The following is a 24,382-nucleotide window of genomic DNA, read 5'->3' on the forward strand; positions in this document are numbered from 1 at the left end:
TCTAGACCTGCTCCGGCCCGATATTTGATATTCAGCCAAGTCTGAAGTAAACATTTGTTAAAATTCCAAAAATTAAATTAAACAATTTCCTATTTATTTTAATGTAGTTATAATAAAAGCAACAAAACCCTTTCCATATTCATAAGAAATATCTGCTTAAAGCAGAGTCGATTGTTCGATTCTGACTATATCACGAGCAATGTTTGTTGATCACTGTCGTAATGTTATGGCTTTGTAGAGGTAACTGTGTATCACTGAAAACGCAACCAATCACCAGGAAGAGTCTCTCATGCCAATGATTACATTATTGCAATATTAAAATACCTCAGAATTTAGGAAAATAACCTAAAAAAATCACAATTTGAAGAAACGATTTCCCCCCAAATTTGTCTGCCAAGAGCAGTTAGTTTAAAATCCTTGATAACCCCTGTATGTTATATAAGAACAATCAGATAATCAGATAACCCCTGTATGTTATATAAGAACAATCAGATAATGGTGTGGTGTTGCAAGCAGGGGCATGCATGCACACTGCATGTTGAAGTTTCATACAGCCATTTTATTGTCAAGATTAAGTTTATGTATATTTATGCACCTCTAGTATGCTGGCAAAATTATTGCTTATTTTATCTTTTTTATTCTACATTTTGCAAATTCCAAATCTTTAATGAGATGAGACTAGGATATAAGAAGTCATGTGACTTAATGCACTATGTCGATAAGAGGTTCAAGTTGGTACATCTTACAGTTATCAGCAAATCAACATGCAAGAAAATTGGGAAAAAATATAATTTGCTTCATTTAAGGATGAAGAAATTTTCGGCTAAAATCAGGCTTTCAGACAGTTCTGTAGCTTACCTGCAAGGGCTGGATATCGGTCAAAATAAAATATATGTTGTAGCCAGAGGCAAGTGTTATAAAACCTAATGAGGGACGCATAAAACCCCATATAGCCCTCTTGATACTGCTACAATGAATTTATCTTGACAACATGTTTCAATCTGCCATTGTGAAAGAATTACAACAGAGTGAAAATTAACACAAAACACCTGTTCGATTGAGTTGAGGTTAACCTTTGCTGTGTCACATGACTTGCATTGACTCGTAAACAACATTCAGTTTTTGCTTTGCAGCGGGATATAAGGGATTTATCACCACAGAAATATATTTCCCTCACAGGCCGGTACATAGTGCTTTATTCTCTTAAAAAATATGGAATAACAGTGCTTGACCCCCTCAAAGCTACAAAACAGACAGGTAGGTTGGTCTGGTAGCTATCACCCTCACCCCATCCCGCCCACATCTCCACCCCCACCCATACCACCACCCATACCACCAACCATATCCACACCCACACCCTCAACCACCCACACCACCACCCATACACACATCCTATCCGGAGGCCAGGGGGAGATTATAGGAAAATCCCACCACTGTAACTATCCCTCTTCTAAACAAGGGCCTGGCTGACTTGGTGTGTCATCATACCCGAAGGTATGGCCTGTACAGCCTCAACTATCTTCAAGTTTGCCTTTCCTGCCTTATCATAATTGGCCAAATGCCATGCCATACATAAAATATCGCAGATGATGTGGAGCCCGATACACCAACTCATTTTGATAAATCAGTAAGTAAATACCTCCCCATGTTGAACACACCTATCTCCGTGTCAAAACCGTGCACATGATTTGCTTTGTTGGTGGTTCACTCAACTTGGGCAAGCCCTGGAGGTCAAGGGATCTGGTAATCTGCAGCACCGACTCCCAAGCTTGTGGATTAAGTCCACTTCAGTGCACACATTAATGTCCTGTCAGCATGGTGCTGCAGTAATCAGATCTCAACGCCATCCATTAAGCCGTCCAATAAAACAGTAGAGGCCTGAGTCCTGTCCTTCATGTGCTGCACTGCATGTGTTAAGTAAAGAAATATCTGCAAATTTACATCTGAAATGCCTGCAATTAAACGCCATGCTAATTTTTAGCAAAATATTAAATTTCGGTGGATGCGGAATGGACAAAAACCATGAAGTGGTTACATGGAAGTCTCTATGCGTAGACGAACCCTATCATTAGCTGAAATTTCTTAAATTTCCGAGAGGCAATTTTGTGTCCCTCCAGTCCCTTGATGAGAAACGAAATGTGTTTTCTGAAAGAATCTGACAGTCTTCAAAGAGCTACTCAAAGTTATGAGACAAGAGGCTTGAAAACCAGCATGATGAATTTCCCAGCTCCCTGACACAGTATTGACAAAATGCATATTAGTCACAGATTGGAGGCACACGTAGGGTGCCACCAACGCCCCAACGTTCTGCAGTCTGACTCTGTAAGAAGCTGTGCGTGTCTTCATTGTCCTCTTTGTGAGTCAGAGATCTGTGAATATACCCACTAGACCTCGGCGATGTGACTCACCTTCGCCTATCGTCTACTGGTCATCCCCGACCAAACGAGGGATCATCAGCGTTCGTCAGGGAGGGTAAAATAGAAGAAATCAGTATTGATTTATTGTAAGTCTGGCTTGCGATCACCTCCCTCGATCTTGATGCAGGAACCCAGGGTCTCGCACTGGGATCTGTTGCCACTAAATCCTTGTCATCTCTCACAATAAGGGTCTGTCATCTAACACAATAAGAGCCTGTTAAACACTGTGCTCAGGAAACTAATATAGAATATTTATCAGAACTGAGATGCTGAGCTTAGGATCAGATGTGGCTGTGAAACCTGGGGATTCCTCTGTTTGTTATGTCCCCAGCTTCTTGTGACTGTTGACAGTTATACACGCCCAGCACCACGACAGATGGATCTTGTGTAACACGGCTTCATGTGGACTTGATCTGCCTTTTGGAAACCTGCCTCAGGAGTGACTGGTTTTGTTGCTAGAATTCTGACTCATAATAATGGCAGATCCGTCTTTCTTTACCCGTACATAAATGTTTTTCTGTCGTCTCTCACACAGAACGTGAAACAAAAATAACCGTAAAGGACCAAGCAAGTCCACAATATGCTAAGTGTAAATTCCATGTCGACATTCTCTGGGTTCCCAGGTATTACATTCTAAAAGACAATTTAACCATAAAACTATTTTTCATAATATTTTCATTTCTGGGACTTAATGCTAGTCTAGTTTTCTAGTTGTGAGTGCAGTCAGGATCTATGATTCTTGTTGAAGTAATTGTCATTGAGAGGCAGATAAATAGCCCACGGCCAAGAAGCCAAAAATCTTCTTGCACTGATCGATTAGTCTTGATCTGAGCTGATATAAATTGCAGCCTCATCAACAAACTTACATAGCTCAGACAAGTTAGGGTCGATCCCACAAGAATACAACTCCCCTACTCAACCACTCTATTGTATTCAGGGATCCAGGTTCCCCACTTTCTTAAGTTTATAGTGGGCAACTGACATAAGCCAAACTGAAGAAACCATAGACACTACTCAAATAAATTTAAAGAACACCTGATTCTTTCATATTTCTGTAGTTAATCTGTCTCTGTCACGGCATGATAGATTGACTATAGTAATATGAAAGAATCTCATCACGGCATGATAGATTGACTAAAGTAATATGGAAGAATCTCATCACGGCAAGATAGATTGACTAAAGTAATATGGAAGAATCTCATCACGGCATGATAGATTGACTATAGTAATATGGAAGAATCTCATCACGGCATGATAGATTGACTAAAGTAATATGAAAGAATCTCATCACGGCATGATAGATTGACTAAAGTAATATGGAAGAATCTCATCACGGCATGATAGATTGACTAAAGTAATATGAAAGAATCTCATCACGGCATGATAGATTGACTAAAGTAATATGAAAGAATCTCATCACGGCATGATAGATTGACTATAGAAATATGGAAGAATCTCATCACGGCATGATAGATTGACTATAGTAATATGAAAGAATCTCATCACGGCATGATAGATTGACTATAGTAATATGGAAGAATCTCATCACGGCATGATAGATTGACTATAGTAATATGGAAGAATCTCATCACGGCAAGATAGATTGACTATAGTAATATGAAAGAATCTCATCACGACATGATAGATTGACTATAGTAATATGAAAGAATCTCATCGCGGCATGATAGATTGACTATAGTAATATTGAAGAATCTCATCGCGGCATGATAGATTGACTATAGAAATATGGAAGAATCTCATCACGGCATGATAGATTGACTATAGTAATATGGAAAAATCTCATCACGGCATGATAGATTGACTATAGAAATATGGAAGAATCTCATCACGGCAAGATAGACTGACTCAAGTAATATAGAAGAATCTCATCACGGCATGATAGACTGACTAAAGTAATATGAAAGAATCTCATCACGGCAAGATAGATTAACTATAGTAATATGAAAGAATCAGATGTTCTTTACTTTATTTCAAGTTGTTTATCAACCCCCCACCCTCACTAAACCAGAATATCCCCAAAATATTGACCCAAATCCACTACAACCCTTTTGAGATATCTTGGATATGTCCTCGGTCTATGCTCAAAAAAAGCTTGGATCATCTGCAAAAGGTCAAAATGTTTAGAGATTCAAAATTGTCACAGATCTTTGTAAATTAGAATCCTTTATGCTTCCAGATCCTGGCGGTACAGTTTCTAAGACGACTATCCTTCACCAAGTTCATCAACATGCCAAAAGCATTGAGACCAATCCTGAACCATAGGGAATCCTGCTAGAAGAGCTCCTCCAGATCTACATCGATGGTAACACCCTAGTATCCATGCTGCGTCATCAGTTACAGCCATGCCTCCACTACTCCCATCACCACCGTCGCAGATGTTGCAGTCTCCAAAGAGGAAGGTGTTTGCAGGCACTGGGTGACATGTTTTTCTGACTCCCAGGCGTAAGATGGAATGTTTACAATGATGGGCTTGTGTGCAAAGGAGCCAAGTCTCGCTTGCTGAAAGTGCGATTGTCGACAACACATCAAACACAGAAAGGTACACACAATTTGAAAAGGGTGGCTCGTCAACTCCCTGCCTGCACAAAGGCAATTGACTCAAGAGTAGTGACTGGTCGCTCCTCCAAGTCAGCCCCTTGTGAACATACAGTGTGGTGTGACTGAGGACAGAGGATCTTCCTCAAACCTCCCCTTGTATGGACCTCTTCACACCACCATTAATTGTTGTAATATAGTAGCTGTAGCATACACACGACTCCCTCACACCTGACTCCCTCACACCACCATTACACTGTAATTGTTGTAATATAGTAGCTGTAGCATACACACGACTCCCTCACACCCGACTCCCTCACACCCGACTCCCTCACACCCGACTCCCTCACACCACCATTACACTGTAATTGTTGTAATATAGTAGCTGTAGCATACACACGACTCCCTCACACCCAACTCCCTCACACCCGAGTCCCTCACACCCAACTCCCTCACACCACCATTACACTGTAATTGTTGTAATATAGTAGCTGTAGCATACACACGACTCCCTCACACCGGACTTCCTCACACCCGACTCCCTCACACACGACTCCCTCACACACGACTCCCTCAGACCCGACTCCCTCACACCACCATTACACTGTAATTGTTGTAATATAGTAGCTGTAGCATACACACGACTCCCTCACACCGGACTTCCTCACACCCGACTCCCTCACACCACCATTACACTGTAATTGTTGTAATATAGTAGCTGTAGCATACACACGACTCCCTCACACCCAACTCCCTCACACCCGAGTCCCTCACACCCAACTCCCTCACACCACCATTACACTGTAATTGTTGTAATATAGTAGCTGTAGCATACACACGACTCCCTCACACCGGACTTCCTCACACTCGACTCCCTCACACACGACTCCCTCACACACGACTCCCTCACACCCGACTCCCTCACACCACCATTACACTGTAATTGTTGTAATATAGTAGCTGTAGCATACACACGACTCCCTCACACCGGACTTCCTCACTCCCGACTCCCTCACACACGACTCCCTCACACCCGACTCCCTCACACCCGACTCCCTCACACCACCATTACACTGTAATTGTTGTAATATAGTAGCTGTAGCATACACACGACTCCCTCACACCCGACACCATCACACACGACTCCCTCAGACCCGACTCCCTCAGACCCGACTCCCTCACACCACCATTACACTGTAATTGTTGTAACATAGTACCTGCAGTATACACACGACTCCCTCACACACGACACCCTCACACACAACTCCCTCACACCACCATTACACTGTAATTGTTGTAACATAGTACCTGCAGTATACACACGACTCCCTCACACACGACACCCTCACACACAACTCCCTCACACCACCATTACACTGTAATTGTTGTAACATAGTACCTGCAGTATACACACGACTCCCTCACACACGACACCCTAACACACAACTCCCTCACACACAACTCCCTCACACCACCATTACACTGTAATTGTTGTAATATTGTAGCTGTAGCATACACACGACTCCCTCACACCCGACTCCCTCACACACAACTCCCTCACACCACCATTACACTGTAATTGTTGTAACATAGTACCTGCAGTATACACACGACTCCCTCACACACGACACCCTCACACACAACTCCCTCACACACAACTCCCTCACACCACCATTACACTGTAATTGTTGTAATATTGTAGCTGTAGCATACACACGACTCCCTCACACCCGACTCCCTCACACACAACTCCCTCACACCACCATTACACTGTAATTGTTGTAACATAGTACCTGCAGTATACACATGACTCCCTCACACCCGACTCCCTCACACACAACTCCCTCACACCACCATTACACTGTAATTGTTGTAACATAGTACCTGCAGTATACACATGACTCCCTCACACCCGACTCCCTCACACCCGACTCCCTCACACCCGACTCCCTCACACCCGACTCCCTCACACCACCATTACACTGTAGTTGTTGTAATATAGTACCTGTAGTATAAACACGGCTCCCTCACTTACAACACCCTCACACACAACACCCTCACACACAATACCCTCACACACGACACCCTCACACACGACACCCTCACACATGACTCCCTCACACACGACACCCTCACACACGACACCCTCACACACAACACCCTCACACACAACACCCTCACACACAACACCCTCACACAACTCCCTCACACACAACACCCTCACACACAACACCCTCACACAACTCCCTCACACGAAACACCCTCACACACAACACCCTCACACACGACACCCTCACACACGACACCCTCACACACGACACCCTCACACACGACTCCCTCACACACAACACCCTCACACACAACACCCTCACACACAACATCCACACACACAACACCCTCACACACAACACCCTCACACACAACACCCTCACAAACAACTCCCTCAAACACAACTCCCTCACACACAACACCCTCACACACAACATCCACACACACAACACCCTCACACACAACACCCTTACACACAATACCCTTACACACAACATCCTTACACACAACACCCTCACACACAACACCCTTACACACAATACCTCACACCACACAACATCCTTACACACAACACCCTCACACACAACACCCTTACACACAATACCTCACACCACACAACATCCTTACACACAACACCCTCACACACAACACCTTCACACACAACTCCCTCAAACACAACTCCCTCACACACAACACCCTCACACACAACATCCTTACTCATGACTCTCTCACACATGACTCCCTCACACACAACTCCCTCACACACAACACCCTTACACACAATACCCTCACACACAACATCCTTACTCATGACTCTCTCACACATGACTCCATAACACATAACTCCCTCACACACAACACCCTCACACACAACTCCCTCACACATGACTCCCTCACACATGACTCCCTCACACACGACTCCCTCACACACGACTCCCTCACACACGACTCCCTCACACATGACTCCCTCACACACGACTCCCTCACACACGACTCCCTCACACATGACTCCCTCACACATGACTCCCTCACACACAACTCCCTCACACACAACTCCCTCACACATGACTCCCTCACACACAACTCCCTCACACATGACTCCCTCATACATGACTCCCTCACACATGACTCCATAACACATAACTCCCTCACACACAACACCCTCACACACAACTCCCTCACACATGACTCCCTCACACATGACTCCCTCACACACGACTCCCTCACACATGACTCCCTCACACACAACTCCCTCACACACGACTCCCTCACACAAAACTCCCTCACACACAACTCCCTCACACAAGACTCCCTCACACATGACTCCCTCACACACGACTCCCTCACACACAACTCCCTCACACATGACTCCCTCACACACAACTCCCTAACATATGACTCCCTCACACACAACTCCCTCACACATGACTCACTCACACATGACTCCCTCACACACAACTCACTCACACATGACTCACTCACTCAAAACTCCCTCACACACAACTCCCTCACACACGTCTCCCTCACACACAACTCCCTCACACACAACACCCACCCACACAACTCCCTCACACACGACTCCCTCACACACAACTCCCTCACACACAACACCCACCCACACGACTCCCTCACACACAACACCCTCACACACGACTCCCTCACACACAACACCCTCACACACAACTCCCTCACACACAACTCCCTCACACATGACTCCCTCACACACGACTCCCTCACACACAATACCCTCACACCTGACTCCCTCACACACAACACCCTCACACGACTCCCTCAAACATGACTCTCTCACACACAACACACACAACACCCACCCACACGACTCCCTCACACATGACTCCCTCACACACAACTCCCTCACACACAACTCCCTCACACACAACACCCTCACACACAACTCCCTCACACATGACTCCATCACACCTGACTCCCTCACACACAACACCCTCACACACAACACCCTCACACACAACACCCTCACACAACTCCCTCACACACAACTCCCTCACACACAACTCCCTCACACACAACACCCTCACACACAACACCCTCACACATGACTCCCTCACACACAACTCCCTCACACACAACACCCTCACACACAACTCCCTCACACACGACACCCTCACACACAACTCCCTCACACATACTCCCTCACACATACTCCCTCACACACAACTCCCTAACACACAACTCCCTCAATCCGTGAGGCTGAAAAGCGAATTAAAGTAGAGGCCTGGTACGGCAATATGTTTAATTTTAATTTCATCCACACAATTTGAATATTTAATCCCATTTAATGTCATTTGGTCACAACTATTTTGTTAAATTTCAGACATTCTGATGATCACCTGTTGCTGGCACACCTGTGCATACAATAATGTAACCTAGACACACCGGTCAGGTGTGCTACAGGCGAGGGACTGACAGATACTAAGCAACAAGTGATACTGTCTCTACCTTGTGGAATACAGCCAGTGATAGACACTTCACGGTAACAACAGTGTGATCTGACACTTGTGTTGAAAGGTATTATCAGATTTAGCCAGTTTCCCAGGGATTAGTCAAGAGTGATCAAACAAGTGTTACACTGATCACATTAAATAAAAGATTACCTGTGCTGAACTGATTAACGGTGCTCAGCACCACCTGGAGTTAAAGGAGCAAGGACATGCCTCTACTTCCATCACCATGGATGAAGGTAATAAAATAATACAGTCCAGTTGGGAGAGTGCACATTCTTAATTACAGGTGTGTGTTTCACCTGTCAGGATAATTTCAGGTGTGTGTTACACCTGTCGGATGGTGATAACAGGTGTGCATACCACAACCCCATGTTAATTTAACTGCAATGAATACAGAAACAACACTGAAGTGATGTCAATGGAAATATATCAACTACCCATTGTTATCTGACGGACCCAATTACGAGTTCTGGTCAACTGCCCACTTGAGTGGACACACTGAACGAGGTGCTGTCTGGCCTGTCAGCTGCAGCAAGCATATCACAATAGGTGGGCATTGCTAGGGGTCAGTGGATTCCCATGCAAGCTTGTGTCCTGCAGGTGGGCTGAAAGTCAACAGAAGCTGGACCTACCACACAATGACATGGGCATTAGTGGGGAACAATTTGTAACACACTGTGTTTCCCTCCATTGCTGTGAGTTTACTAGTTCATTCTGAGTGTTATCACCCTGCTATGAGGGGAATGCACCAAGTTATATTCTGACAAGTTCATATTGTGCTCAAGACTGGATGTTAATCACAATTAAACAGTGTGCAGTTTCGTGGCTACTTGACGGATGTCTTCAATTTATTCAATGACAGAAACAAAGCTTTAAATGGTCATCATCCTCCGTGGGTAAATCAGTCAAAATGATCAGTATTACAGATCCCGAGAAATCCAAAATATCCACAAGCATTATCTAGCTACTCCTACACCATGAGAAGCTTCAGTATGAGGAGGGTGAAGACCCTCTTTCTGACAATCTTCTCATTCGGTTTCTGTTTTGTGTTACTGCTCAATGTGATGATACATCAGCTCAACAATTCCGACCGTGACATGGATGTTCATGTCAGCGCAGCAAACCCTTCGGCGTACAGGATGAAGCTGCGGCAACTGTCACAGCAGCACGACAACAACTACATCCATGCTGCAGGGTCACCGTTGGTGGACAGGAAGCCCCAGGCTGCCCAGGACTCAGAGTATGGTCAACGCAAGGGGGTCGTCTTGCCGCGGAAAAGGGAGAGAATGCAGCATGGCATCGTTATTGAAAGTGACAGAATGGCAAAAGATAAACCAGCTGTGTTTAGGAAGGTTGATAAATTTTTGTTCCCAAATCGGAGAAAAGACATCGACGACGACTACTCCTACGAAGAGGACATTGAGAAGGTGGTGATTCAGGATGAGGACGAAGAAGGGGATGAGAAGGACGAGTTTGAGGACGATGACATCGACCCAGACGAAGACTATGATGAGGATGCTGCAGATAGAAACCCTCCAAATGTGTTTGATAATCTGAAGAATTCATCCAAAGAGGTTTTCACAAAACCGCCGTTACACTTCCAGGAGGTCGGTGTGCCTACCGTGACTCAAGCAGTGACAAAGATGTTCCCACACCAAGTGGTGGTGGACGCAATATACTGGTCGCCGCAAGTTGAGCAACTCATTCCAAAAGGTGAGGCTGTTTGAAAGTCATCAACTTATTTTTAGTTGTTTTTATTTATTTTTTATTCAACTAGAAATTTCACAAATGAAGCATAACATTTTAGAGCAAGCACTTTTCTATCCCCTTATTTCAGTTATTAGTAGTGAAAAGGGAAAGTTTTACTCCCAATTCTCCAAAAATAATATTTATTTTATTTCAGTAACCTTTTCCATGTCAGCCCGCAAGAGCAATTAGTGTTCAAATTGAAAGGGTTCTGAGGTGGTTGATGTTTGCTTTTGTAGTTTTTGAATCTTGGGATTCACTCATATCTAAGGTTCACATATGGGTTTTTCCAAGGGTCAACCCCTGGCCTTTCATGCTTATTGTTCCAGTTTTACACTGTCACATGTCAATTCTCAAATTGAAACAATAAGTTCCCCAGAAATGGGTACATAAAAGAACTCAAACCAACAAATGGTATGCAATCAACAATTGTACTACAAAATTAACTAGGTTTACAAATAAATCCAAATTACTGCACAGCAATTACAATGGCAGTACACAATAGAGTGGTGGTACAATATTCAATGACAGTACACAATAGAGTGGTGGTACAATATTCACTGGCAGTATGTAATATGATAGTAGTTGTCAGTTCCAAATACAAAAAACAATGGGAATGGCAAAAGTCGGTGATCATGATATATTCACCCAGCAGTGGCAGTGGTCAAGCCCCCGAGATACAAGACAAAAGTTGGTCTTGATGTAATTTGAGATGAAATTTTGGATGAGACAGGGTTGTGCTGAATGATAAGTCCAAGGCTGCACTGAATGATGTCTAGTCCATGGATGTACAGTAATTCTATCCTTACACAGGTAATAGCCAAGTGTAGATAAGTGGACAGGACGCCAGTCTTAAACAGGGACATAATAGAGGAATTAAGGTTGAAACTAATACTCATTTCATCAGAGACCTGTGCAAGCTTAGGCACAATTAAAGGGCTAAATGTGGAAACAACATTTCCTCTTTGACATTCAAAGACAATATATCAAGCTTAAAAACCAATTAGTCAGGAATTCAGATCTTCCATAATTAAGAATACATTGCAAGCAGTTACATCCTCGTTAGTGCTGGGTTAATTAGTGAGGGAATGGATGCTTAATGTCTCTCCAAGATTCAGAGTATCAAAAGTTAAGTATAAAATAATTATTCCAGTCAGTTATTTATCAATAAATTCTTTTTAAAAACATGTAACGCAGACACTTGCATTTGTCTAACCAGTCAAGTTATAAATAATCTCTGCAGATTTATGCTGCCAAACATGGTCACTAATTCAACTACGCTACTCAACTTCACGTGACCTGTGACCTGTGACCTGTGTGAGTGAGTGAGTGAGTTTGATTTTACGCCGCTTTTAGCAGTATTCCAGCAATATCACGGCGGGGGTCACCAGATATGGGCTTCACACATTGTACCCATGTCAGGAATCGAACCCGGGTCTTCGGCGTGACGAGCGAACGCTTTAACCACTAGGATACCAGACCGCCCCTAGTGACCTGTGTGCTGTGCACAGGACAATGTGACTCCATAGTGTACACATGTTCTTGAAACACATGGCCAAGTTGGATAATGTCGGCATGATACAGTCATGTTGTATTGGGCAAGTAGACGAGGTAGCTAAGATTGGTGAAAGCTAATCCACATGTGACAAGACTTAATATCTGCATGTCTTTTAGAACGGAAACCCGGCATGTTTTTTCAATACACCTCCGTTGACAGATTCAGTGATCCATTTACAACATACTGGCTATTTGAAAGAATGTATACTGTCGGGGTCAGACAATGGTCTAAAGTCAAACGGCATACCATATTTCTGCCCACCTCTGGGACAGACAGCCCTTCAATTTACCAGTCAATGTCACATTTGGCCTGTCAATGGTCATCCATCCCCAAATCCCCGTTATGAATAGGTCTTCAGCGACCCATGATTGACTAAAAAGGCGATTATGTTTGTCGTAAGAGGCATCGGGTGGTCAGGCTCGCTGACTTGGTTGATGCATGTCATCGTATCTCAATTGCGTGGATCAATGCTCATAATGTCAATCACTGGATTGTCTCGTCCAGACTTGTCTATTTACAGACCGCTGTCATATAGCTGGAATATTGCTGAACGCATGGTTAAACAAGTAAAAAAAATATATCCCAAAGTAAAGAAAAGCTCCTTATCATATGTGTGCAAACACTGAAATGTACTATCGTCATAACGAACAGTTTGGACCTGTGAAGATTCCGGGGTAGAATAGGTCTTCAGCAACCCATGCTTGCCGTAAAAGGTGACTGCTTGTCGTAAAATGCGACTAACGGAATCGGGTGGTTAGCCTCACTGACTTGGTTGATGCATGTCATCAATCCCAATTGCGTGGATCGATGCTCATGATATTAATCACTGGATTGTCTGGTCCAGACTCGATTATTTACAGACCGCCGTCATATAGCTGGAATATTGCTGAGTGCGGCGTTAAACAACAAACAAACAAAAACAAAACAAACAGTTTGCACACTTGTGCCATGTGCTAGAAGAACAAAATGAAGTTGTTTTGTGAAGTATACCACCCTGATTAACGGGATCTGCTGTATGTTACAATGACTGCTATATTCCCGTTAGGACAAAATTGCAACTGAAATAACCAATATGTCACTATCAGCCTGATTTCTTCCGCCGATGCAGTGCCTACTATTGACACTCTTGACGCTACATTCCAGATAATACAATCTGCTTTGTTGCCATGGTAACATGACAATGGACCCAAAACTCAGGTAATTTGATGATAACCTCAGGCATAAAGGAGACTCCAATGTATCGACCTGTACAGTTATGATAGGTTACATCCAGAACTGACTGTTTAGCTAATTAGCTAATCAGGCAGCTTCATACTCAGCAGGACCACCACCATATGGTCTTGTGGTAAAGCGTCCGCCCGGAGAGCGGAAGGTCCGGGGTTCGATCCCCAGCCGCGTAATACCAAAAGATGTTAAAAGATGGTACTTGTTGTTATCCTGTCTGGCACTCAGCATTAACAAGGACTGGTCGGCTCGGAGTCAGTATACTGTGTCTGAGTGGGGTATTCATGTTAAACTGCGGCATGGTATCTCAGTGGGCTAGCACTATAAATCGGACACGGACACACAGACACAGACACAGACACAGACACAGAAACGGACACACACTCACACACACACACACACACACACACACACACACACACACACACACACACACACACACACACACACACACACACACATACACGCAAGCTATATAAGTGCAATAATCTTGGACGCGACGTTAAACCCCATTTCACCTCGCCTCACTCAACAGCTATCAGTAACTGTGACGGACGAAAACACACATAGAATACACCCGTGATGATTCCAGGAAACAACATAGGTCCCCAGCAGGATATGCGTGTTGTAACAGGTGGCTAAATGTGGTCAGACTCCGTGACGAGCAATCAGTCCACCTGATCCCGTTAGTCGCCCTCTTATGACACCATATTCGAAATTCTTTGTATCAGTGCCAATGTCATGGTTAGAATCATAATGGGACTAGTCATTTAATTTTTTCTTCTTTTTTTCTTCTTTCACCTGATGAAGGAGTAAGTATATACTCTAAAACATTGTGTTCCTCATAATAAAGAAGTTGACATCCTTAAATTCTGTTCCTCAAGTGTATCATTTCTAAATGCCTTTCAAAGACTTGTCATTTATTGTTGTTGGGGGGGGGGGGGGGGAAATTGGCCTCAGGACAGTATGAGGTTACCCCCTCCCTATTTTATATAACCTTTTGTCATGCCCCTCCTTCCCCCATTCCCCCATCCTCCCCCAAAATACATGTGTCATATTTCATGACAAACACACCGTATAATAAATTACCACTTTCCAAAATTAAGTTCAAATTTGGTACTTCTTTGTTGGAATTATGTGTAATTGTTTCATTCCCCCCCCCCAACTATGGTAGTGACACATTTTGGCAAACCCCACCCACAACACCCCCCTCCTCTTTCACTGTCCTGTCTTCATGACCCCACCCTATAATAAATGGCCAGTCCTAATGACGGGGTTAGAATACGTTCCCAGTGTCTGAGAGATAATAGTTATTAGCAAAATGTAAGGCAGACAATCCCCAAAGTATCACCCAAGTCTTAACCACCTCAAGGGATGACACACCGTGGAATAATCTACTTCCTGAAAGTCCACTCTAAATCTTCATTTAGAGTCTTAGATAACAAATATATATTCATGATCCATTGTTTGTGTCGTTTCCATGTCAACAGCTATAGGGATATACTTGAAAGTGAAATAGTAGAAATAAAAAACAACTCCGCTTCCCAGTCTTTCGCTTGAGACCCAGAAATTCTTATTCCATTTTAAACTGGTTATCAAGACAACTCTTTGCACTTTATTTTATTCATCTTACATTGAAAAAACAGTTTTTAACAAACTAACTTTCCCTTCAGACCCAGAAATTCTAATTCAATTTTAAACTAGTTATCAAGACAACTCTTTGCACTTTATTTTATTCATCTTACATTGAAAAAACAGTTTTTAACAAACTACCTTTCACTTCAGACCCAGAAATTCATATTACATTTGTAACTAGTTATCAAGACAACTCATTAAACTTAATTTTATTCATATTATATAAAAAATAAATATTTTTAACAACCTACCAACTAATATTTTTTAGAGTACTACCTGACACATTTTAATATTTATATTTCCCTTAATAGCCCAAAAGAATAGAAAATGGCAATCCCATCACAAATGATGTAATACGATTTGGAATAATCTGGAAACAAAGTGTTCTGGAAGCAACAAAACCCTCAAACGGCCCTCTGGGACCAACCGCAGTGTTGTCTGCAACGACTCAATTAACGATTACAACACCATGACAGTCTCCCTTCCTGCCACATCAACAGGTGATCTATTATTGATGATATGGCATCAGATACAGATATCTCCCTGTGGTCCAGTTGTCTAATTGGATATGTATGTTTAATTGGACGTCTATTCTAGTCGAGGGTTTCTCACCATCCAGCATTATGCCATGTTAAACTGCCAGTAAGTCTGTCTTAGTCTGTAAAAAATTAATTATAAGCCCGCCTGACTATCAAACACACTGCCTCACATTATTCTAATGCCCCGATGTACTATGCTAATGAGTGAGTGAGTATGGTTTAACGCCGCTTTTAGCAATATTCCAGCAATATCACAACGGGGGACACCAGAAATGGGCTTCACACATTGTACCCATGTCAGGAATCAAACCCGGGTCTTCTGCGTGACGAGCGAACGCTTTAACCACTAGGCTACCCGACCGCCCAACTTTGCTAATGAAGAACATCTCTGTGCTCCCTGTACACCATATACAAAGTACTACTTTACATTCATGCTTCAAGTGAAATGCATCCATTAATGATTAACATTTGTTTGTTTTGTTTGTTGTTTAACGCTGCACTCAGCAATATTCCAGCTCTATGACGGCGGTCTGTAATCGAGTCAGGACCAGACAATCCAGTGATTGACATCCCACGCAATTGGGACATGATGGCATCAACCAAGTCAGCGAGTCTGACCACCCGATCTCATTAGTCGCTTCTTATGACAAGCATAGTCGCCTTTTATGGCAAGCATGGGTTGCTGAAGACCTATTCTACCCCAGATCTTCATGGATCTGAAAATTAATGTACACAACTGAGTGAACAATTTGTCTCTAAAATTTCAATAAATAAAATGACATGCCCCTGACTCAGTTTTAAGAAGAGAAATGACAATTGATTCAAGATGGCCTGATCTTACTCTAACCCAGCAGTGTGATGGCAGGTGCATGCTGGTCAACTAAAACAATACATCAAACCCTCGTAAAACTGTAGCAATGTCTCCCCAGTTTACCTCCCAGTTAAAACTGCAATAACTTGTTCTGCTAAGGTGACACTTAGTCTCAACCAACTGGAGCCAAAAGCTATCGACTAAACTATAAATGGAGAATACTTTATTTGTCTGCCTGTTGTTTTGGAAAGACCATAAAGGCAGAGACACAGCTACAGAATGGAATCAGGAAATGTTAAGTATTAATTGAATAAACTCCATGAATGGTCCCTGGCCATTACAAACATTGAATCAAGAGTCCAACACTTCACAGACAGAAGTGGATACAGCATGGAAAGAGGATCCAACATTACAGAGTCATATTGTCCATGAAACAAAACAACTAACAACAAGAAGTGAACAAAGATTCAGCTGAATTCTTCTTTATTAGATTTCAACCTACTCTCACTAATCTTTTAGTGAAACATCACCCATATGCAATTGTTTCTCAGCTGTGTGGTGCAAGCGTCAGAAAGGCTCCAGGCACGATGTAACGAAGAAGCAGCTATATGCAGGTTAATTCCTGTCCCTACACACTAGAACAAAGTGTGCATCCATCTGTACACTGGGGCCGTCATGTTGCTGTCAACATAGGGAATTGAACACCTGAACAAGTTCCTGAACAATTTTAACAAATATTTCAGCAGAGTTCCTGGTGGGATATATATATCCCAAGGTCATCTTATTTGTGATGTACGGCTTGCTGTTGATGTACGTCACTGTCAATCGCTGGATCCCTGTGGTTGTCACCACCCACGACAAGATCCTTGTGGTTGTCACCACCCATGACTAGATCCATTTGGTTGTCACTACCCATGACTGGATCCATTTGGTTGTCACCATCAATGACTAGATCCCTGTGGTTATCACCACCCATGACTAGATTCATCTAGTTGTCACTACCCATGACTGGATCCATCTGGTTGTCACCACCAATGACTAGATCCCTCTAGTTGTCACCACCAATGACTAGATCCATCTGGTTGTCACCATCAATGACTAGATCCATCTTTTTGTCACCATCAATGACTAGATCCCTCTAGTTGTCACCACCAACGACTAGATCCATGTGTACGTCACTGGATCTATCAGGTCATCAAGATCCAGGTCTGGATCAAGAGCTGGGCAATCGGTCTGATCTATCAACTCGATCAGTTGTCCTACATTCTGGCACAACAGATGGTCTTTCTTTATCAATATCTCATCCACAAAACATTATTTCACGCTGCACTTAAATGCGAAGCAATTGTAAAGACAACCAGGAACACCACCAAGAGCGACTACATGATCCACAACAGGGAGATAAAAGGAGGTCTTTTCACGTCAGTGTTTGAGTAACATGCCTGTGTTATCGATATTGATTGCTTTATCATATCAGAATCGTCCCGCGCAGGAAGCATGTAGCATTACAAAGCTTTAGAGTGTACAAATATCAACAGAAACTGACTAAGATGCACAAACAGATTCAGGTCACCCAGACTACACGGGCATCGACAACTTTCATTATGAACTGCTGCATCGGCACATTGTGAAAACATATGCCTTGCTACCAATAATGTATATTCTTACAAGAGAAATTGTACAGTTTTCAAGATCTGAACCGGAAACTAGCACTACCACCATTTTCAATCTAAGTTAAAGTTGTTGCTTTGGAAATCAAATTTATTTTTTTTTAAATCCTAAACTATCAAAAGGCACCAGTTTACCACTAGACCTATCTATGTGACGTGTTTGGTTAAGATATCTCTCATGTTTTTTTAGCTCTGCTCCAGAAACATGACGACGGACAGCACCTATTTTTATATCCTCTTCCAATTTGGGGGTGGGGTATAATAACTTTAAAGAGTGATGATGAGTGTCTTAAAAGTTATATTAAAGTGTAATGGCTAAAAAAGTGTGTGAGTGGATTTGACTCTACGACGCTTTTAGCAATATTCAAACAATAGCACGGCAGGGGACACCAGAAATGGGCTTCACCCATTGTACCCATGTCAGTAATCAAACCCGGGTCTTCAGTGTGATGATCCAATGACTAGCCTACCCCAATGCCCAGGAATGCCCTCAAATTGGTTGACTTTATCAAACTACTGTACAAATGTAAATCAGAAATGAAAAAAAATAACTTGAAATCGAGCTAATGTGTGCACGGAAAACCATAAAGGCCCGGCAACATGGGAAATTGAAAATTTAAAAAAATATTAACTTTAAAACAAAAAAATCTTTAAAAAACTTTAAACTTTTGTAAGTACTATCTTAAGTAAACTAAACATCTGTACAGTTTGAAGCAGAGTTTCTATTTTCCTTGAGTATACATAGTTTTACGCCGCTTTTAGCAATATTCCAGCAATATTCCAGCAATATTCCAGCAATATTCCAGCAATATCACGGCAGGAGACACCAGAAATGGTTTCGGCATGATACGCAAACGCTTTAACCACAAGGCTACCCCACCGCCCCAGACACTGACGAGCAATACAGATCCATAAACACTCCAATTAAATCAGATCGGACTGAACACCACTGAATTGTAAGGTAGTCCATTAACAAACTTATCACCTGTATGTGTTATTAAATGAGTTATAAAACAACTTTGTCAATGTGAATCCGCGAATGTGTGACAATGTATACTCCATCATGCCTCCGTTGTCCACCATGTCTGCAAACTCCCAGGATAAAACAGCCCCTAGGTGCTCAACCAGGCAGGCTCTTATCAAATGGCTCCCCTCTTGACATGGTTGCGTTTGACAACACAATATACGACAGCCTGATAGTGACAAATTCCTCGACTGCTGGGACTCAACACCTCGACCTGTGAATAAGTCGTGCTTCACAAGACTGGACCCATCTCACACAGACATCTTTACACTCCACTGTCATAAATAATAGGACATAAATCTCTGTGTTGAGAAGGTACTTCAGCCCAGCAGAGCTGGCAGGTGATCAGCTTGGCAGGAAGACAGCAAGTATGCCTTGCCACTAAGGCTGTAATGTTGGCTTTTATTTTATGCTGTTTCAGCAATATTTAAGCTAGGTCACTGCGACCTGTCATTAAATACACACAAACCAGTGGTTGATACCATGAGCACTTTCCCATTCTATCACAGTATGATGAAGCACAACCAACCATGTCACCGAGATTGCATGATTAGCCAATCCAATTTAGACATTGTTAAGATAAGAAAAAGCGTTTTGTGAACCTATTTTTAGGTCTTCACCAGCCCATGCTTGCCGTAAAAGGCGACTATGCATGTCGACTAATGGGATCGGGTGGTCAGGCTCACTGACTTCACTAACCTACATCTTACATCACTAACCTACATCACCACCCTGCATCCTACATCACTATCCTAGAGCCTACATCACTACCCTAGAGCCTACATCACTACCATACAGCCTACATCACTACCATACATCCTACATCACTACCCTACACCCTACATCACTACCATACATCCTACATCACTACCCTACATCCTACATCACTACCCTACATCCTACATCACAACCCTACACCACTACCATACATCCTACATCACAACCATACATCCTACATCACTACCCTACACCCTACATCACTACCCTGCATCCTACATCACTACCCTACACCCTACATCACTACCCTATATCCTACATCACTACCCCACACCCTACATCACTACCCTACATCCTACATCACTACCCTACATCCTACATCACAACCCTACACCACTACCATACATCCTACATCACAACCATACATCCTACATCACTACCCTACACCCTACATCACTACCCTACAGCCTACATCACTACCCTACAGCCTCCATCACTACCCTTCAGCCTCCATCACTACCCTACAGCCTACATCACTACCCTACAGCCTCCATCACTACCCTTCAGCCTCCATCACTACCCTACAGCCTACATCACTACCCTACAGCCTCCATCACTACCCTTCAGCCTCCATCACTACCCTACAGCCTACATCACTACCCTACAGCCTCCATCACTACCCTTCAGCCTCCATCACTACCCTACAGCCTACATCACTACCCTACAGCCTCCATCACTACCCTTCAGCCTCCATCACTACCCTACACCCTACATCACTACCTCCCATCCCTCCCCTGTGATATACAACATGTGGGATGCACTGAATCGTTATGGGCCGACATGTTTTACCCATGTGCAAGCCATAACTGAAATTTTTAAAGATAAAATGAGTGAATACCAGGAATACTTTTTCAATTAACTTCTTTTTTAATATGTTGCATAATGGTGATTGAAACCTTTTTGAAGCCATCTGAGAAGAGTTTGTTGCTTTAGAAGTGATTAATAGAACAAGTGTGTGTTAGAGAACATCAGCACTTGAGTCCCTGATACTATCATGAAGCTTTATCCAAGATGATAGCTTGACATTTTTATGCCCTATAGTGTTTGAAAATACCTACTTTCACTTGAACAGTTTCAGGATTCATTTACCTAATGTGCTGAGTGGTTGGTCTCTCATACAGAACTTGAAACAGAAATATATAAAAAACTCTACACTGCTTTGGCAAATCTAGATTCCTGAAAATGAATGGAGATTCTCTGGGGCCTTTTCAATTATATTTGAAAGGCAATTTATAAAGACAAATCTTTAAATATACTACTTCACTACAGATAGGGATATTTGTTTTATCTATCCAGGAGACAAAAAGCTGATTCTCATGATGACAAGTATAATTATCCCCATCTAAAGTTGAGTGGTATAGTTTAAAACCAAACCTTGATAACGGTGTAAGAATCTACATCGAAATGTTGCTATAAACAAGAAGTTGTTATCCATAAAGAAGTATGTTTTCATTGCTTAATTCCGAGACAAAACTTTAGTCTAAAAATTGTGTACCACTCATTCATTCTAACCAAAAAAAAAGTAAATAAATATTTTTTCAAGTACCTCAGTTGATAGAATCCACAATATATCACCTAGAATCCCCTTGTGTTCATGGCTGCTGTTTTGTCTGTGAAGATATTTATTCCATTTTATCAAATTTATCGCTGAGAAACTGCAGCTCAGATTTTGTAAATACATGTAAGGTGTTGTTAAACAACACACAACTGGGCAAGCTAGGAGCAGAACTAGGACTCGATCCTTTTATCCACACAGTACCAATAGAAAAAGCAAATTTCTATCACCAAAAAATATAATATTTCAGAATGCTTTTGCTGAATGTACATATTTGGTGAATAAACGATCAGGATGGGTATGCAAGCTCAATCTATTCTTAGGAAAACACAATTTCAAAGAGACAAAAAAGTCAAAATTTGACCCCTTCAAGGAAACTCTCCAGATGGTAATGCAGCTAGAGGCACAGGAAACAAACTCAGGACATATAGAGTTGTTAAGAATGAAATAAAATTAGAACCTTATCTCAGTCACTGTAAAATAAGAAAATACCGATCGCACTTTCTAAACTAAGATTCAGTAACCATAAATTAAGTATAGAACATACAAAGCCACCCACCCACCCCACAACATCAGAGGCTATGCTCCACATGTTCAATTGAAGCAACTTGGTGAGTTACTGCATAGGGGTATAAAAGTTGGTATATTTTTACTGACCGAAATTCTCATCATGAGTTTGAAACGAAAACGCCAGGCTTACGATGCTGCATTCAAACTGCGAGTCATCGCTCTAGCTGAGACATTTTCTCATGGGTTCATAACACCGATTCACAAAATGGCTCTTTGGAAAATTATCCACACAAAATGAAAATGTCCACAATCATGAAAACAAATGATTTCACTACATCCTCTTAAATAATGAAGCCATTAACATCAATTGCATTTGTTTCCATGTCTATAATTTCAAGCATTAGTATCTGCTGATCTTAATCAACCGATGACATTTTATGTGTAATATCATCAAATCTGTAATACTGATATTTTTAAATGTTATTTTCTGTGTGTGTGTGTGTGTGTGTGTGTGTGTGTGTGTGTGTGTGTGTTTTTTTACAGGGTTATATGTACATATGTCTGCATATGTATGTATAAATCATCATGTTTTGTCATTTAAGATTTTGAAATGTTCCGTAATGGATTACTTTGTGCAATAAATATTATACTACTCAACGTTTGATAAGGACACTGAGATACGTCATACTACATCTACATGTTATGAGTATTGACATACTTACGGGGGTCAATCAAGACATAGTAAAACATATCCCTATCAAAACTTGAGTCGAGTCCCATTTCCCCATACAATGAGTGGGTGAGTGGGTACACAGACATTACCAGGACCAACTACAGGCTTGTTATCCTGTTAAACATAGATCTAATCCTGCCATCTGTATGTGTCAACATAGATCAGAGTTTCAATACATCCCCATTTAGTTACGCAGAAGTAAATGATAACACTCAACACCTCCTGGTCGTCCCCGGATGAGATGTGTCCCCCTATCTCAGGCCGTGATCACTTCCCATTTGTCTTCATTACAGAGCCCTCCATTAGATACCATAACACACAGCCTATGGACAAGTCAGAGGGCACCTGCTTCTGTAGACTTGCACAAGTCCCTTATGCAATAATTATAAGTTTAAATCATAAGTTCTAGATTATGTAAATGATAACAACAAGATGTCCCTAACAGAGTCCACGTATCTAGACTTGCTATTAGGAGGATAGAACTACCACATATCCATGGACTTTTCTTTCAGTACAGCCTTGGAGCAAGGCTACTGCTTCTAATATGGGGATGGGTTTGGCAAGGCTGTGATGCTAGCTGTGCAAACACATTATATATAATGTAGGGTTAATTCAGGTAGTTATATGGCCTTTGTGGACTAATCAGGATGAGCTGATGTCGGGATGGAGGGTGGTAAGACTGCACTATGACGAGTAGAGAAGCAGATAAAGTTCAGACTTCAAATGTTTCAAATGTCCAATGTTCTAAAATCGGGAACAAGTAATGAAATTACGGGAATCGAACCCACAAACTCCTGATCAGTAGTCGTGGACTATAAGACCCCAGAACTGGATGAAGATATATGGTTCATTAGAAGGTCACATGTTTAGCAAATATGTCCAAGCCAGATATATTTTACGAGCATTTCTTAAGACTGTCATAACACTCTTTTATACATTACAGTATGTATAAAACAAATGTATTAAACAAATACATTATAACCAGGGAATACGAACATTTGTTCTGAGAATGGTTGGCAGTGGCATTATAACCAGTTTGGCATTTTATCCAGGGAAATTTAATGGTGGGATATCCGTTCTGGCTACCTTGGGCAA

The 24,382-nt window shown here is 42.2% G+C and overlaps 2 protein-coding genes across 3 annotated transcripts in view; one reads left to right on the forward strand and one right to left on the reverse strand.

Moving 5' to 3' along the window:
• LOC124113511 (tumor protein p53-inducible protein 11-like) overlaps nucleotides 1–24,382 on the reverse strand; it is a 532,733-nt gene that overhangs the window by 503,557 nt on the left and 4,794 nt on the right. The window lies entirely within an intron of this gene.
• LOC124113510 (four-jointed box protein 1-like) overlaps nucleotides 1–24,382 on the forward strand; it is a 61,421-nt gene that overhangs the window by 27,234 nt on the left and 9,805 nt on the right. For both annotated transcript variants that reach the window (XM_046473881.2, XM_046473880.2), the window contains exons 2-3: nucleotides 4,615–4,977; nucleotides 9,376–11,218. In XM_046473881.2, coding sequence (XP_046329837.1) covers nucleotides 10,483–11,218 — 736 coding nt within the window. In that variant the 5' untranslated portion in view covers nucleotides 4,615–4,977; nucleotides 9,376–10,482. The remainder of the gene's footprint in view (nucleotides 1–4,614; nucleotides 4,978–9,375; nucleotides 11,219–24,382) is intronic.

The sequence above is a fragment of the Haliotis rufescens genome, unplaced genomic scaffold (genome assembly GCF_023055435.1).
Source record: "Haliotis rufescens isolate VD_foot unplaced genomic scaffold, xgHalRufe1.0.p SCAF_6, whole genome shotgun sequence".
NCBI classification, from domain to species: domain Eukaryota; kingdom Metazoa; phylum Mollusca; class Gastropoda; order Lepetellida; family Haliotidae; genus Haliotis; species Haliotis rufescens.